The 14,077-nt window shown below is 51.0% G+C and overlaps 4 protein-coding genes across 4 annotated transcripts; 1 reads left to right on the top strand and 3 right to left on the bottom strand.

The window, feature by feature from the left end:
- Window positions 1-332: 332 nt before the first annotated feature.
- On the bottom strand, window positions 333-4,431 carry SERLADRAFT_447721 (uncharacterized protein; the record flags this gene model as incomplete). Its single annotated transcript, XM_007316651.1, has 3 exons — window positions 333-2,424; window positions 3,031-4,287; window positions 4,347-4,431. 3 exons carry the CDS (start codon window positions 4,387-4,389, stop codon window positions 470-472), a joined length of 3,255 nt encoding a protein of 1,084 aa, XP_007316713.1.
- Window positions 4,432-4,770: 339 nt separating this feature from the next.
- SERLADRAFT_339519 (uncharacterized protein) lies at window positions 4,771-5,545 on the top strand (the record flags this gene model as incomplete). The annotated part of the gene is made up of 2 exons (XM_007316650.1): window positions 4,771-4,888; window positions 5,163-5,545. Coding segments are annotated over 2 exons (501 nt in total), but the record flags the coding sequence as incomplete, so codon positions are not given.
- A 563-nt stretch (window positions 5,546-6,108) lies between these two features.
- SERLADRAFT_348040 (uncharacterized protein) lies at window positions 6,109-7,584 on the bottom strand (the record flags this gene model as incomplete). The annotated part of the gene is made up of 6 exons (XM_007316649.1): window positions 6,109-6,233; window positions 6,403-6,475; window positions 6,532-6,736; window positions 6,809-7,011; window positions 7,061-7,496; window positions 7,541-7,584. The coding sequence occupies 6 exons, from the start codon at window positions 7,582-7,584 to the stop codon at window positions 6,109-6,111; spliced, it is 1,086 nt and encodes a 361-aa protein (XP_007316711.1).
- Window positions 7,585-8,661: 1,077 nt separating this feature from the next.
- On the bottom strand, window positions 8,662-9,088 carry SERLADRAFT_385318 (uncharacterized protein; the record flags this gene model as incomplete). The annotated part of the gene is made up of 2 exons (XM_007316648.1): window positions 8,662-8,855; window positions 8,921-9,088. 2 exons carry the CDS (start codon window positions 9,053-9,055, stop codon window positions 8,733-8,735), a joined length of 258 nt encoding a protein of 85 aa, XP_007316710.1.
- Window positions 9,089-14,077: the final 4,989 nt, after the last annotated feature.

The raw sequence follows: 14,077 nt of genomic DNA, 5'->3' as shown, positions 1-14,077 counted from the left end.
TTCGTAGCGGGCTCGAAGCTCGACGTAAACACTAAGGAGTCACCCAAGCAACATATAATCTGAGGGTGCTCTTGAATGTGTCAGTTAAAACTTTTGATGGTGAGAAGGAATTGAGATACCCACGGAAATAGTCAGTAGTGGAAACTACAATTATGAATGACGGCGTGCGGACTTGCCCATCTTTTATTTTATGTTTAACATTGCACTCAACTCATGATCACGCCGAACTGGCTTATCATCATCATCACCATGGACTCTTTCAAATCCTCGGTCACTGGGGCGACCATCGTTCAAGAAGTTTCTTTCATGGACACAACTGCCAAATTTCGTTATATTCTCCACCGTCATCCGTTTCTCACTCCCCTTGTTTACTTTCCGACCTCCATCTATTTATGAAAATAGCAACTCTTCCTTCATCAGCGCACCAATTTCCGACACCCACAATATGTACCTTCGCGCAATCTGGGTCTTACGCTCCAATATGAATGAACACAATCCGTTGGTCCAACGGCACCTCATTTCTATTTACCGTCTTCATCACCCTGTTCAATGCACGAGCAGCTTGAGTATATCCCATTCCATCCCTCACGAGATGTCTATAAAATCCCTCGACAACAGCTCCCACAACGCCATCATCAACCGCCCAAAGCGTCCCCACCACACTCCTGAAGCCTGAAAACTGCATTCCAGAAGCAAGGTGGATCACCTCGTCCGGCGTATTCTCATCCCCAGCAGCAGTATGACATGCAGATAGGAATGCAAACTCCGGCTGGTCTGCTGTGGGTTTGGTTCTGGCACGGATGATGTCTAAAAGGCGCAGCGGCTGGTCTTGCAAGGAGAACATCGAATCAAAGGGCTGGAACATATCCTGTTTGCCGTGGCACGATAGGTGAATCCAGCCATGCGCCTGTATGCCGCTCATCACAGCTTCGGCGGTGGCCTTCATTCCAGCGAGAGAAGAACACGGCATCACGGGAGAGACTATCTCGCGAACGGTCAATAACTCGCTATCAACCGTTTGCAAGTCGTTTTCATAGCTACTATTAAACGGCTTTGGCTGCCCGATTGCCAGAAAGCTGCGAGCGGGAGAATCAGAAATGTTACGCCTTGACCGTCTAGATCTAATGAGTGCGGACAGTGTAGGTGTGTACGAAGAAACAAAAAGGTGAGGCAGGTTCGCTTCACGGTTTCTATAAGGCCCAGCAGCATGCAACGGGAGAAACGCAAGCTTCGAGGTTGGACACCACCAGATCCGAGAGCCTTTTGGGACATCATCCTTCATGCTTCTCAGTACATCAACAACAGGCTGGACAATGGTATCCCACAATCCTCTGAGAACACGAGTGATTTGCTGCTCTCGTATCTTCTCCTCGCCTACAGCTGTAGATGACTTGAGCGCGGTCGTGAGTTCTATCGATAGCTGCGAAACATCTTGGTAGGTGATCAACGGGAGGGGCACAAGTCGAGGGGGGCTGGACCGAAGGACGATAATGACATCACAACGATACCTCCCAACGTTGACGATGATGATCGGCCCACCCACAGCTGCTTCCTGCAGCTCACAAAATGGCGTAGGCATCAAAAACATCGAAAAACCTTCAGCTCTACGGATATCCTCTACCACGCCCTCCCACTCAAGGCCCAGCCTGCGAAAGCGACGTGCGCGCTGCTCAATGACCGACCTCGATTCCCCCTCTTGGCCTCTTTGCGATTCCCATGCAGAACTCGTCTGTTCCAGCTCCCTACTCAGCCTCTCGAATTCAGCTGCAAGCCGCCTCCCATCATTTCCTCTACTTCTCAGCTCGTCGAGTGGAGTCCTGAAGCGTGCAAGCTGCGCCCACAGCAGCGCCCGTCCCTGCTCAAGCAACACTACCGCCTCCTCCAGCCTCCCATCACGAATTGCACAAGACGCGGCGTCAGAGGCGATCGACTGCCTGACTGCTCTCAGTGCTTCGTGGCGTGTGAGCACCGATGAGGATGCCATGACATGCCGGTCAATAATCTCAAGTGCAGTTCTATACGCCTCCAGTGCCGAGGTGTGACCCCAGCACTCTGCATCTGCTATCCATTGCATACACGAGTCGAGCCGCCTCTTGCTGCCCACCGTCACATATGTCGTAGCCAGCCTCCTATACGCAAATGCCTCTTCTCGATCGCTTACATCTTCCGAGATTAAATATCGGGTTAGATGAGCACGGGAGAGGAGATCATACAAGTTGAACATATCTGGGTGTCCGTCCTCCAGACAGCTTTTTGCATCTTCCAGGTGTGACAGCGTTCCGCCAAGGTCATCCACGTCCCCCAGACTCTTAAATCTCATCAAGAGTGCACTGGCGAGGTTCATGACCGTCATCGCATGCCCATGGTGACCTCGCAGGGACAGCTCCAGCGTACTGTGGTAGTGGTTGATTGCCAATTCCAGGTCTTCAAAGTCGTTTTGCTGATGGTATCGTCGCAGAAGCGCATTTGCCAAGTTCCCGAGCGAAGCGGCGCGCCGAGAATGTCCGGGAGGACACAAATTCAGCGCTCTGTTGTAATACACGATTGCCAGATCAAGATCGCCCATCTCACACCCCTGCTCAGACCGGTCCAGAAGAGCGTTTGCCAGTTCACCAAGAGCGGATACGCGATGGTGGTGGCCCGTAGGAATGAGCACCAGCGCGCTTTTATAATGTTCGACGGCCGTGTTTAAATCCCGAACATCACCCCGATGCCTGAACCGTTCCACCAGCGCCTCTGCTAGGTGCATGAGCGACATGGGATGCTCCGTATGGCCTTTGGGATAAACCAAAACAGTGTTACTATAAATGCTAATAGCCTCTTCCAGATCTTCAAAGTCGCCCCTCCTTGAATAACGCGTCATCAACGCTGTTGCAAAGTTCCCAAGTGACGACTGGAGATTTGGACCTGGAGGACACGTTGCTACGGCACGACTGTAATGTCCGATGGCGACATCAAGGTCGCGAAGGTCGCCTTGCTCGTTGAACCGCACTAGCAGGACATTGGCAAGACTGACGAGTGACGATGGACGCGAGGGATGTCCTTCTGCAAGAATCTCAAGTGCCTCCTCGTGATATTCAATCGCCTTATCGAGGTCCCCAGGATCGCCTTTCTGCTCAAACCGCACCCTGAGGGCATCGGCGAGGCTGGTGAGAGACGGTGAGCGGAGGGGATGACCAGGAAGCCTCAGCTCAAGCGCATCCTCGTGCCGCTGAATAGCGCTATCCAAATCTGCCAAATCCCCGCGCTGCCCGAACCGAACCAAGAACGCACTCGCCAGGTTTGAAAACACCAAATCCCTCCTCGGATGTTCCCTCGCACACGACTCTAGCGCATCGTCGAGATGCCCGATCGCCCCGTCCAGGTCTGCCATCTCGCTCCTCTGCTTGAACCGGTTCATGAGCGCACTCGCCAGGTCTATAAGCACCATGGGGCGATTCGGATGTCCGCTGTTACACATCCTCAGCGCACCCTCGAACCTGCCAATCGCACAATCCAAATCCCTCATATCACCTCTACTCTCAAACCGATTCGTGAGCGCGTTCGCAAGATTCATCAACACCATGCTCTTACTCGGATTGTCCTCCCCACATACCTCTTCAGCGCCTGCAAAGTGCGCAATCGCGCCATCAAGGTCTGCAGCGTCGCCCCGCTCATCGAAGCGCGTAAGAAGCGCATTGGCGAAGTTGACGAGTGCGGAGAAGCGTGGAGGCTGGGTGGGGAGGCGGCTCTCCACCGCGCTCGCATGGTTCTCGATGGCGCGATCCAAGTCACCTGGATCGCCCCTCTGCCAATACCTAACCAAATGCGCATTTGCCAAGTCTCCAAACACGCTTGCGCGGAGGCGATGGCCGGGCGGACACAGCGCCAATGCACGCCGGCCAAAGCCGAATGCACAATCGAGATCGTCGAAATTGCCCTGCCGTTCGAAGCGGATGATATGTGCGATGGAGAGGCCGATGAGGGAGGAGGGGAGGAGAGTGTTGGTGGGGGACATGAGCTCGATGGCAAGGGTGTGGGACTCGATGGCGTAGTCCAGGTCTTCAGGGCTGCCCTCCTGCTCGTATCGCGTCCTGAGGGCACCTGCGAGCTGGGCGAGCGATGTGGGGTAGTCTGGATGGCTGGGACCGCGTGATTCTAATGCGGTGACGTAGTGCGCGATCGCGTTCTCGAGGTCGTTCCTGTCGCCATGCTCTCCGAAACGCGCGAGGAGAGAATCTGCGAGGGCGGAGAGCTGAGTGGCATCGTCGAATGGGAGGGCGTTGGGTGTAGTGGGCTGATCGTCGTCTGATATCTGCGAAGTGAGCTAGACGGGGGGAGAGAAGCGTTGGAGTATGGGGGCATACCACTATCGACATCCTGATCTGTAGGTTCCACCCGACTTGACATTCTTAACAGAGATAGCTATGAGGTTGACCTGGCAAGTTGTCAGAAGGCGTGTGGGTGAGAAGTGTGTTTGCTGGTACTAGACATTCGGATGGTTATATCATCAAGTTTTTACTGTAACGTCTTGCAACTCATGAGCACATGAACGACATACCTCTACATGCACTGACACTCGGCAGAAAAGAGCGTGATCCCAGCCAGTTACCGTGCACCAGATGCATGGATATCCTACTTGAGTACAGACTGGGTCACAGCGGCTCGGATAAGTGTATGTAGTATGTAGCGCGCGCCTCCGCCTGCGAGCCCTCTCACCTCCGCCCCACGATGTCCGCGCCCCTCAGCCCGCCCAGCACGTCCACAGCCGCCTCCCACAGCTTCCCGGGCGGGACGTGCGTGCTCACCTACGCCCCCCTCGACGTCGACGCCATCATCCGCTCCGTGGGCGACGACGGCGCGGGCGCTACCGCCGTCTTCATCGGCACGACGCGGGATTCGTTCAAAGGTGCGTTGTTTTGTGCCGAGTGAGTGGGTGTGGGGGTGCTGGGTGGGTGGTGTGGGGTGGGGTGGGGTGTGGTTCGATGGTGGATGGTGGTGATGATAAACCCCGGGCGTTATCACGCACGCAACCCCCACCTCCGTCCACCACCCCACCGATCCTGCGATGTGATCATGTGCGATCACGATGCACACCCGACCCACCCATTCTCTATACTCTATTTCCCGCCCCCAAAAATATGATTCACATCGGACGAATGACTGACCCCCCCCCCCCACAGGCAAAGTCGTCGTCAAACTCGAGTACCAAGCCTACTCCAAGCTCGCGATCAAGACGATGACGGAGATCATACAAGCGGCTCAGGTCGGCGCATCGGCGGCGGGACGCTCTCCCTCGTCGCACGCGCCCCTTCCTCCCCCTCCTCCCCCGCCGCCATCCACATCACCCTCGGCCCTCACGGCGTCGGCGTCACCACCGCCACCCCCCTCGCTCCTCCTGCACACCATCCTGCACCACCGCCTCGGCCCCGTCCCCGTCGGGCAGCCCTCCATCGTGATCGCCGTGTCCTCACCGCACCGGCGCGAGGCGTTCGCAGCGTGCGAGGAGATATTGGAGCAGGTCAAGATGAGGGCTCAGATCTGGAAGAGGGAGTATTATGAGGGGGAGGCGGCGGAGGCGGCGGAGTGGAAGGCGAATGTGTGTTAGGTGGGGTGAAGTTGGGGAATGGGAAAGGGGGAAAGAGGAGGGAAGGGGGGCTGGCGTATATACTCACTCACCACATCATCTACACACGCATACACGCGCAAACGTTTCTAGGCACTAGTCTACTCTGTATCCACACCCTACAAGTCCTCTCAACCGATGTATTCAACAAACAAACAAGGGGGACAAAGAAATGTACAAGAAATATATTTTCTAATAGAGCATCCACGGTCACTTTATCATCGTCATCGTCATCATGATCGCGGTGACTCGGCGTGTGTCTTGTCGGATGTGAGAAGGGCGGACCGTTGGACGCTGAGACGATGGTGGCAAGGCAGAAAGTCGTTGGATCGTCTGTTTTTCTAGAGTGTATGCATGATGATGCCGTGCTGTGTGACATCTCCCTCGTTCCATCCATCCCACCCCTCTCACTCCTCCCCCCACTTCACTCCCATCTCTCCTCCATCACCCCATCCCCACATATCCCACCTCGTATCCCACCCTTACCCCACACCCACGCCCACTCACTCCACCTTCCACTTCCCCATCTCATCGCCCTCGCCCCCGACGAGGAGCTCGACGGACCAGAGAACGAGGGTGAAGAAGATGTTCATCCACCTCCACCAGATCTGGGAGGAGGGGTCTAGGACTGTCGTCGTTCGTTGATGTCGTCAAAGGAATGGGTGACATTTCGTTCGAGTTTGTTTATGACGTTCAAAGGCGAGGGATCGTAGGCACGTGTGACAATGAAAATGAAAATTAAAATCGAGATGGAACGCCCATGAGCACACCGCCGCAAACGACAACAAGGCACTCACGCAGCAAATGCGAATAGACCATGACGAAAATCAGCTGTCTATAGGTCAACAACACGCGCGTCAAGATCGACGTCTGCCCCACGCCATCAGCCCGCATCCATCCCACAGCAAAAAAGGGAGCACACTCACCGGCCTGGCATCCGCCCACCCGCCCTCGTCGCCCTCGCTCTCCAGCGCCCAGCTGTCCGCGCCGATGGTGGGCAGAATGCGGGACGCAAAGTGGAGGACGGCGAGTCTGTAGAGGAGGGCGATGAGGACGGGTTTTGGGAGGGTGTTTGTGATAAAGTTGAGGAGGGTTTGGAGGTGGGGGAGGATGTTGGAGAGGAGGGGGGCGCTGGGGGGTCGTTCGTCAGCCGTCGTCATGACACACCACGATCACCGAAAAGACAAAGAGAAAGGAACGCACTAGGAGGACGCGGTATCGGGAAAGGAGACCCTGTGAAAGCCGGCGAGCCAGACGTTGTAGGCGAGGAAGAGGGCGAGGACGGAGGACTCGATGATGTTTGTGCGGCGGAGGGCGAAGCCGATGAGGGAGAGGAAGATGAAGGCGGTCAAGGCGACGCCGAGAAAGGTGGAGGCGAGGGGCGTGGAGGCGGTCAGCGGGTAGGCCTGCACGCGATCAGCCTAAAAAGGCGAGAACAGAAAGAGAGGTACTGACGACGACGATCCACCAGGCGGCGACGACATAGGCTGCTGCGGATGCGATCAACAAGGCAAACTGGTAGCCCTCCCGTTCGTCTGCGAGCTGGGTGCCCTTCTGGCCTAGCTTTTGGGCAGCGAGGAGACTGGAGAGGCCTTCCATGGTGATGAAGAGGGGGCCTGCGACGCTGAGGATGGAGCCCCAGGAGGCGGTGAGGGTTGGGAGTGCTTTGTGGGGGAGAGCTTGTGCGAATGCGTTGAAGGAGAGGAGGAGGAGGAAGGGGTGCATGGGTACCTGGAGGACGGAGAGGGCGGGGGAGTTGAAGAGGAGGAGGAGGGAGCCATGTATGAGGGAGTGGGTGGAGAGGAGGAGGGAGAGGAGGAGGAATGCGGGGGTGGAGAGGGTGGCGAGGGTGAGGGGGAGATAGAGCAGAATCTGGAGGACAGTCGAGACTCTGTTCTCGTCAGTGGCAGTCACCCGTAGCAGTCGGACACTCACCTCGCTGTGTTCGACAACACACTCCACAGTATCCACCCACTCATCGTCCAACGACCGTCTCGACCTCGCACAAAGTCACATCTCTGCTCGCATACGTAAGCCACTCTCACCGTCATCCGGGGCAGGCGACGAATGACTGGTCTTGCCTTGCGTGCCGTATACAGCACTAGCTATGGTACGACGTACATACTCCGTTTACCACTGTTGCTAGTATCTCTTACGCTAGGAATAAAATCACTGTAGCATAATCATTGCAATCATATGCATAGCAATTTAATGACAACTAGTCATAACGTCTACGAGAACTATGCATGTTAGAAAATCAAATCATGAGTTTCCAAAGATTGGGATAAGCAGTAGTAGACCTAATAATACCCCGCATTTTGCGGACCTTCAGACGATTCCAGATTGATAGGAAAACCTTTGTGTACAGGATTGCATGATCCTGCGACATGTAACTCACGGATTTGTTTCAAAGCACTGTTACCACATTCTGCAGCACTCAAATTAATCTGTGCCAGCCGAGGATCTGCATTGGCATAAGTTGTGAGAAAGGCAGCACGAGAACATTTTATATGTCCTCTAGCATGGAAACCGTCAACGACGAAAAGAGTATCTGCAAAAAATTCCAGCTCACGCGTCAAGCAATATGGTCCCAGTGCACATGCGAAGTCGTACACGACCACTTTGGGAGCTTTAGGCCAGCGTGTAACAATGGCCGAGAAAACATCATTGCGGCCTTCTCCTCGCGGGATACAGTGGAACCCATAGCATATGCTATGGGTACACCAAGCGCACATTATTCCTCCAGTTAAGCGTTGCTCGCCATACTGGGAATAATACTTTGAGCACTTGTCTCCACAGCGTCCACCAGGCTCACTGCAAAGATCATACTTGAGGTGAGGATACTGTGGTCGAGACTGAATTTGCGGCATGCTGTACAAACACCCAGTCTGAATACATTAGAACTATGACGGCCCATTGTAGAATACAAAAAAAAACCTTACTTTTTGCCAATGTGAGCCAGAGTCATTCCGTTCACTGGCAGCCCTCACATTATCAGCTAGGGGTGCTTCCTTGGCCAACAGCTTCTTTAATACTTCCCATGCTCGTTCGTAAAGCCAAAAGCACAAAGATATCATGTCTGGGGGATAAACCTCCCTCTTTTCTGACATCGTGGTACCTACGAACATCATATACACTTGGTATCCCAACCAAACACGACATAGTCTGTGCCAGGTGATAGAAGAAATTTGTAGACATTATATTGAGCCGACCTGTTTATCATTTGCAAGATAGATTCTTCCGCAGTAAGCTATTATCCATGCAAAAATTAGAACAAACCGCTTCGGCAGACAAAATAACAATATGAATACTTGCTTGCATAAAAAGATTTCGGTACACGCTTGGGGGGTAGCCCTTTGAGGACAGAGAACCAAAGTGAGAAAGGAATAGTTGTGCTTGTGCCGTGTTAACCGTTTGAAGCCGGGCGAAGATTTCAGGGATTTCGTCCATCCATTTCAACAGAGTGTCAGTACCCTCTTCATGAGATTCGCCACTGCTCTGAATGCCTGCACTTGAATCACTGACATCATCGACGTCCACACTGTTTTCGGGGCTGGCCTTTGAACACAAGAAGCAGCTGGATATGATACGGCGCAAGTCGCCACGTGTTTTATGATCTACTATAGCTTGCTGAATGCACTTGTGTATTCGTCAAGGAGGTCATGCGTGAAGACCAAATGATTATTGAAATTGAAAAGGCCTGATTCTTGTAAATCTGGCCCAATGAAACACCTTGGACAGGATGGACATGGCTGTACTTCAATAGTAGAAGTAAGGGCACCAGTCAGCTTGTAGATAGTGCATGACCGCTGTCATGCACCAAAGTTGATTGGTAGCATGGACAGGTGTCAATAACAAAGCGAATATTCACAGTGCCACATGGAATAGTAATTAATATTGCCTTTTTTGAACTTGTGGCTGATCAGCACCACCTCTATTAGGCAATCCAGTCATGCTCACCTTTGCTTTTCCATTAGGTACTTTCGGCATTTCGGCATTTCGGCAAATTTTCGCATCGCCACTGGCTACACATTGCATTGCGCCCTCGCTTTTGTCGTTTCCCTTACTCCCCTTCCTTTGCCTAGCCCCACCATGGGCCCCTTCCTCTCCTTTTTATTCCCACCCGACGGTCGTTTCTGGATCCCCATTCTAATCCACTTTTTCATCACCTCCACCCTCCTCCTCCTCATCTTATTTGCACCCCCACCATTTCTGATGTCACCACTTCCTATCCGCTTCCGTCGCCAATCCATTGACTACCACGTGCCACTGCTGATATCAGCAAAGCCCCGGCAGCTGGTCCAAATAGGGCAACAGGTCCATCTTCATGACGTCGATCTGCCATCATATACTATCAAAACATTGGTCGCTCGTCTTGCCTGGTTGGAGCGTGGGTGGGTAGTTTTTGAGCTGGAGAAGGTTCATCCCCTTGTGTCACCCATGTTCATCGCTGTCCCATTCACTTGGGTACACTTATCTTTTGTCCATCGTCTTTGCTACAGCTACACCTACCACACGCTGCCTGGGACTCACTTGTTCCAAATTGGAACTACTCCTCTCCCTCCCTCGTTTGATCAGGTGGTCCAACACAACCAGTCCATTGGTAAGGCCATGGAACTGTCGGATTTGGACTAGGTGGTGGACTGGTGGCTCCAGTTTCATTTTCTTCAGCAGAACATTCATTTACAGTGCGATTATTTTTGATTTTTGAATCATTTTTATGAACACATATTTTTTAGAATGTCTGACTGACAATAAAGGAACTGTGTTGATACTGATAGTGTTTTGCCTTGCCCTTTTTTTACTGCATCTTCCCATGACATCATGATTTTCCTGCTCTCTTTTTGCTATTGGACTTTACTTTATGGCTGTACAAACCTGTGACATTACTCACAGCATTCATTGTTCTATCCCTTTCTTTTCCTTTCTTGACAATCTTATCCTGTACTACCTACGCAGGATTTGTCAGCATACATTCCTTCATGTTCTTTCTCATTCTTTTTGCACAGCTATACTGTGCATAGCCTACTTTTCTTTTACTATATAAACCCCTGTATTTTACCTTGTAAAACAAGAACTCCAATCCAGACTTCTTCTTTAATCTCAAGTTCACTACTCTCTGCTACTTGTGATCCAGTGTGGTCACAACACTTCCCACTGCTACCACTGTTAATTGCTGTCATCGTCACTTCCCACTTTTGAAGTCATTGTTATCCCTTTCAATTAGAGTCCTTCTGAGCACTACAGTTTGTGCGTCAGGAGCCTGCTATCACTGGGAACCTCGTCACCTCGTCATCCTCATCGTTCTCAAACCTACCTTGTGCTACCATTAGCAAAGTAGTGCTCATCTATACTCATCACTAAGCCCCTATCTTCTATAAATTCAACTATCCCTCCTCCTCAAAACCCACACTCATACACCTCTGGGTTTTACTTAGAAGGATCTTTATATGTACCACCCCACGAACAACCAGACCACTCCACTGTTCTAGGAGGCAAAGCCCATAAACAAGTTCCGTGGAATCTGGGAGGATTGTGTGTTAGATTGTTTTTGTGTGTGGTTTTCTAACAGCAGTTCTCATCATCGACAGCGGTGCGAGAAAGAGGAGTTTAGAACAAAAAGGGGAAATGCCACGTGGCGCCATGTGCGAAAGCTAAAGTACAAAGTTAAAGCAGAGAATGAAAAGAAAGGAAATGTCCGGAAATTGTGTTATCGTAACACTACCCCCCTTCTAAGGCTTGACTTCCAGGCGAGACCAAATACCGGAGGTAGTGGTAAAATTTTCGGCCATAGGTTGAAAAACGGAATTAAAAAGTTTCAAATCCATGCCTCTAAGCTTCCTAGGAGCTGAGGGATTCTTGGAATAAAATTCTCGAACAGCGTTGCGGGAGTTATCCAGATGGGCATCTGGTTCCCACGTTCTGTCCTCGTCTCCATAGCCCTTCCATAGGACTAGGAACTCTAATTTTCCACGCTTCAAGCGTGCGTCTACCACCCGTTTGACTTCAAATTCCTCTTCACCTTCCTGGGTGACTACAACCGGTCCAGGCCGGTCTACACGCTGTCCCGGCAGCGGTCCCTTGTAGGGTTTCACATGGCTAATATTGACCGTGGGTACTACCCTCATTTGTTTTGGGAGTTCCAGCTCCACCGCGTTGGGTTTGACTTCCTTAATTCGGTAAGGGCCAATCCATTTTCCGGTCAGTTTTCTAGACTGCCGATCTTGTAATTTTAAGTGGTCGGTATCTAACCAGACCAGGTCGCCGACCTTGTAATCAGGGGCCTTAGAGCGTCTACACTCTGCCCTGTCTTTCATCTGCTCTGCAGTTTTAAATAGCGCTTTGCGCGTTTCGTCTAAGACAGACTTCATGTCTTTTGCTATGTTCCCTGCAGCCTCGTTCTTGCTTTTGCCAGGTTCTACACCCATTCTGGGGAGGTACGATCTAGTAACCTCGAATGGTGCCTTTCCTGTAGCCGACAACTGTTTGATATTGTATGAGAACTGGGCTATTTTTAGCCACTTGGCCCAATCCGTCTGTCTATCATTAATACATATCTGGAGATACTGCTTCAACTCCTGGTTGAGTCTCTCCATTTGTCCATCAGTTTGCGGATGGAACACCGTTGATAACTTAGATTTGATGCCCAGCATCCGGCATAGTTCTTTCGTAAATTCACTAGCAAATTGAGGTCCTCTATCGGAGATAACCATTTCCGGCAGTCCGTGGATAGACCATACAAAATCTTTAAATAGATCTGCTGTACTGGCAGCGGTAATGGTTTTATTGGTAGGTATGAACACCATTTCTTTGGAGAAGTGATCGACTACCGCCATTACTGAATCATACCCATTTGACTCGGGCAGATCTGTCGTGAAATCAACCGATATATCCTGCCAGGGACCAGCTGGTATCAGATTTGGCATAAGCTTACCGGCTGGCGGTTGATGAGAATTCTTTGCCATGGCACATCTCAGACAGGATTTTACATATTCCTGTACGTCTTTGACCATGCCAGGCCACATGTAGTTTCTGGAGATCAACTCCATTGTTCATTGCCACCCAGGGTGCCCAGCCACTGGAGTGTCGTGATGTCTATCTATTGCCTTGATCCTTGCGGACTCAGGCACATAGATTTTGTCTTTAAAATGGAGGAGCCCGTCTTCCCATAAATAGTTTTCATTGCCGTCAAGGCGCGCCTTCTCTTCTGAGGAGATGTCTTTCTTGAAAACTTCCAGAAGATCGGAATCCTGCCCAATTCTAACATTGGCAACCCTTGATTGGTCTATCAGGGTAACACCTTTGTTATCATCTTCGATGCCGTTGGCATGATCCTCTCTTCTGGACAAAGTGTCTGCTTTCCCCATAGAGCTTCCAGGCTTATGAATTAATTTATAATGAAACCTTGACAAGTATACCGCGTAGCAGGCTTGTCTTCAGTTCAAGTCTCAGGCCGTCATAAAATACTCTAGATTCTTATGATCGGTCCAAATTTCAAATTGGTGTCTAGCACCTTCTAAATAGTGCCGCAAGTGCTCTAAGGCTCTGATGATGGCCAGCATCTCTTTATCATAAATCTGATAGTTGCGCTCTGTAGGCGACAAAATCAGAAGAGTCGGTTTCTAGCCGGAACTCTTTGTCTAATTCTGGAAATGCTAATATGGGCGCCGTTGTAAACACCTGTTTAAGCTTATCGAAAGCTTCTTGTTCCTTGGCGCCCCAGTGCCAAACAATGTCCTTTTTAGTGAGATCGTTCAACGGTCTTGTGATTTTAGTGAAGTTTTCGACAAACCTTCGGTAGAAATTGCCTAAGCCAAGGAAAGCCCTAACTCCTTTGACGCAAGTAGGTTCGGGCCAATCCAAGATAGCTTGAACTTTTTCAGGATCCATCCTGATTCCGTTCTGGCCTATGATCATACCGAGGAAGTCTACTTCCTTTACTTTAAAATTACATTTTTCGGGTTTGATGAATAGGTCCCGTTCCTGTAAGCGTTGAAGGAATTCTTGCACGATCCTGTCATGCTCAGCCTCATCGTCCGACTTCGTAAATATTAACAAATCGTCAATATAAATGACGACACAGTTTTCCATATCCGCAAAAATCTTGTTCATCATGCTTTGGAAGGTCGCCGGTGAATTGGTCAACCCAAAGAACATGACGAGGGGTTCAAAGGATCCTCGGTGGCACGTGAACACGGCCTTCCAAGCATCTGCCTCTTTGATTCGTACATTATTGTACCCCCATCTGAGATCCATCTTTGTCAAGATCTTGGCGCCAGCCAATTTGTCTACTAGCTGACTGATCAAAGGCAGCAGATACGCATTTTTAACTGTGTGCTCATTCACGTAGCGATAGTCCATAATCATGCGCTTCTTAGCATCCTTCTTAGGAATGAAGAACACTGGGGACATCATAGGGCTTTTGAAAGGTCTGATGTAACCCTTCCTAAGCTGTTCGTCTATGAAACTTGA

Source organism: Serpula lacrymans, assembly GCF_000218685.1.
Source record: "Serpula lacrymans var. lacrymans S7.9 unplaced genomic scaffold SERLAscaffold_5, whole genome shotgun sequence".
Taxonomy (NCBI): Eukaryota; Fungi; Basidiomycota; class Agaricomycetes; order Boletales; family Serpulaceae; genus Serpula; species Serpula lacrymans.
The sequence above is the reverse complement of the archived record's forward strand: the minus strand, read 5'-3'. Positions and strand labels throughout refer to the sequence as shown.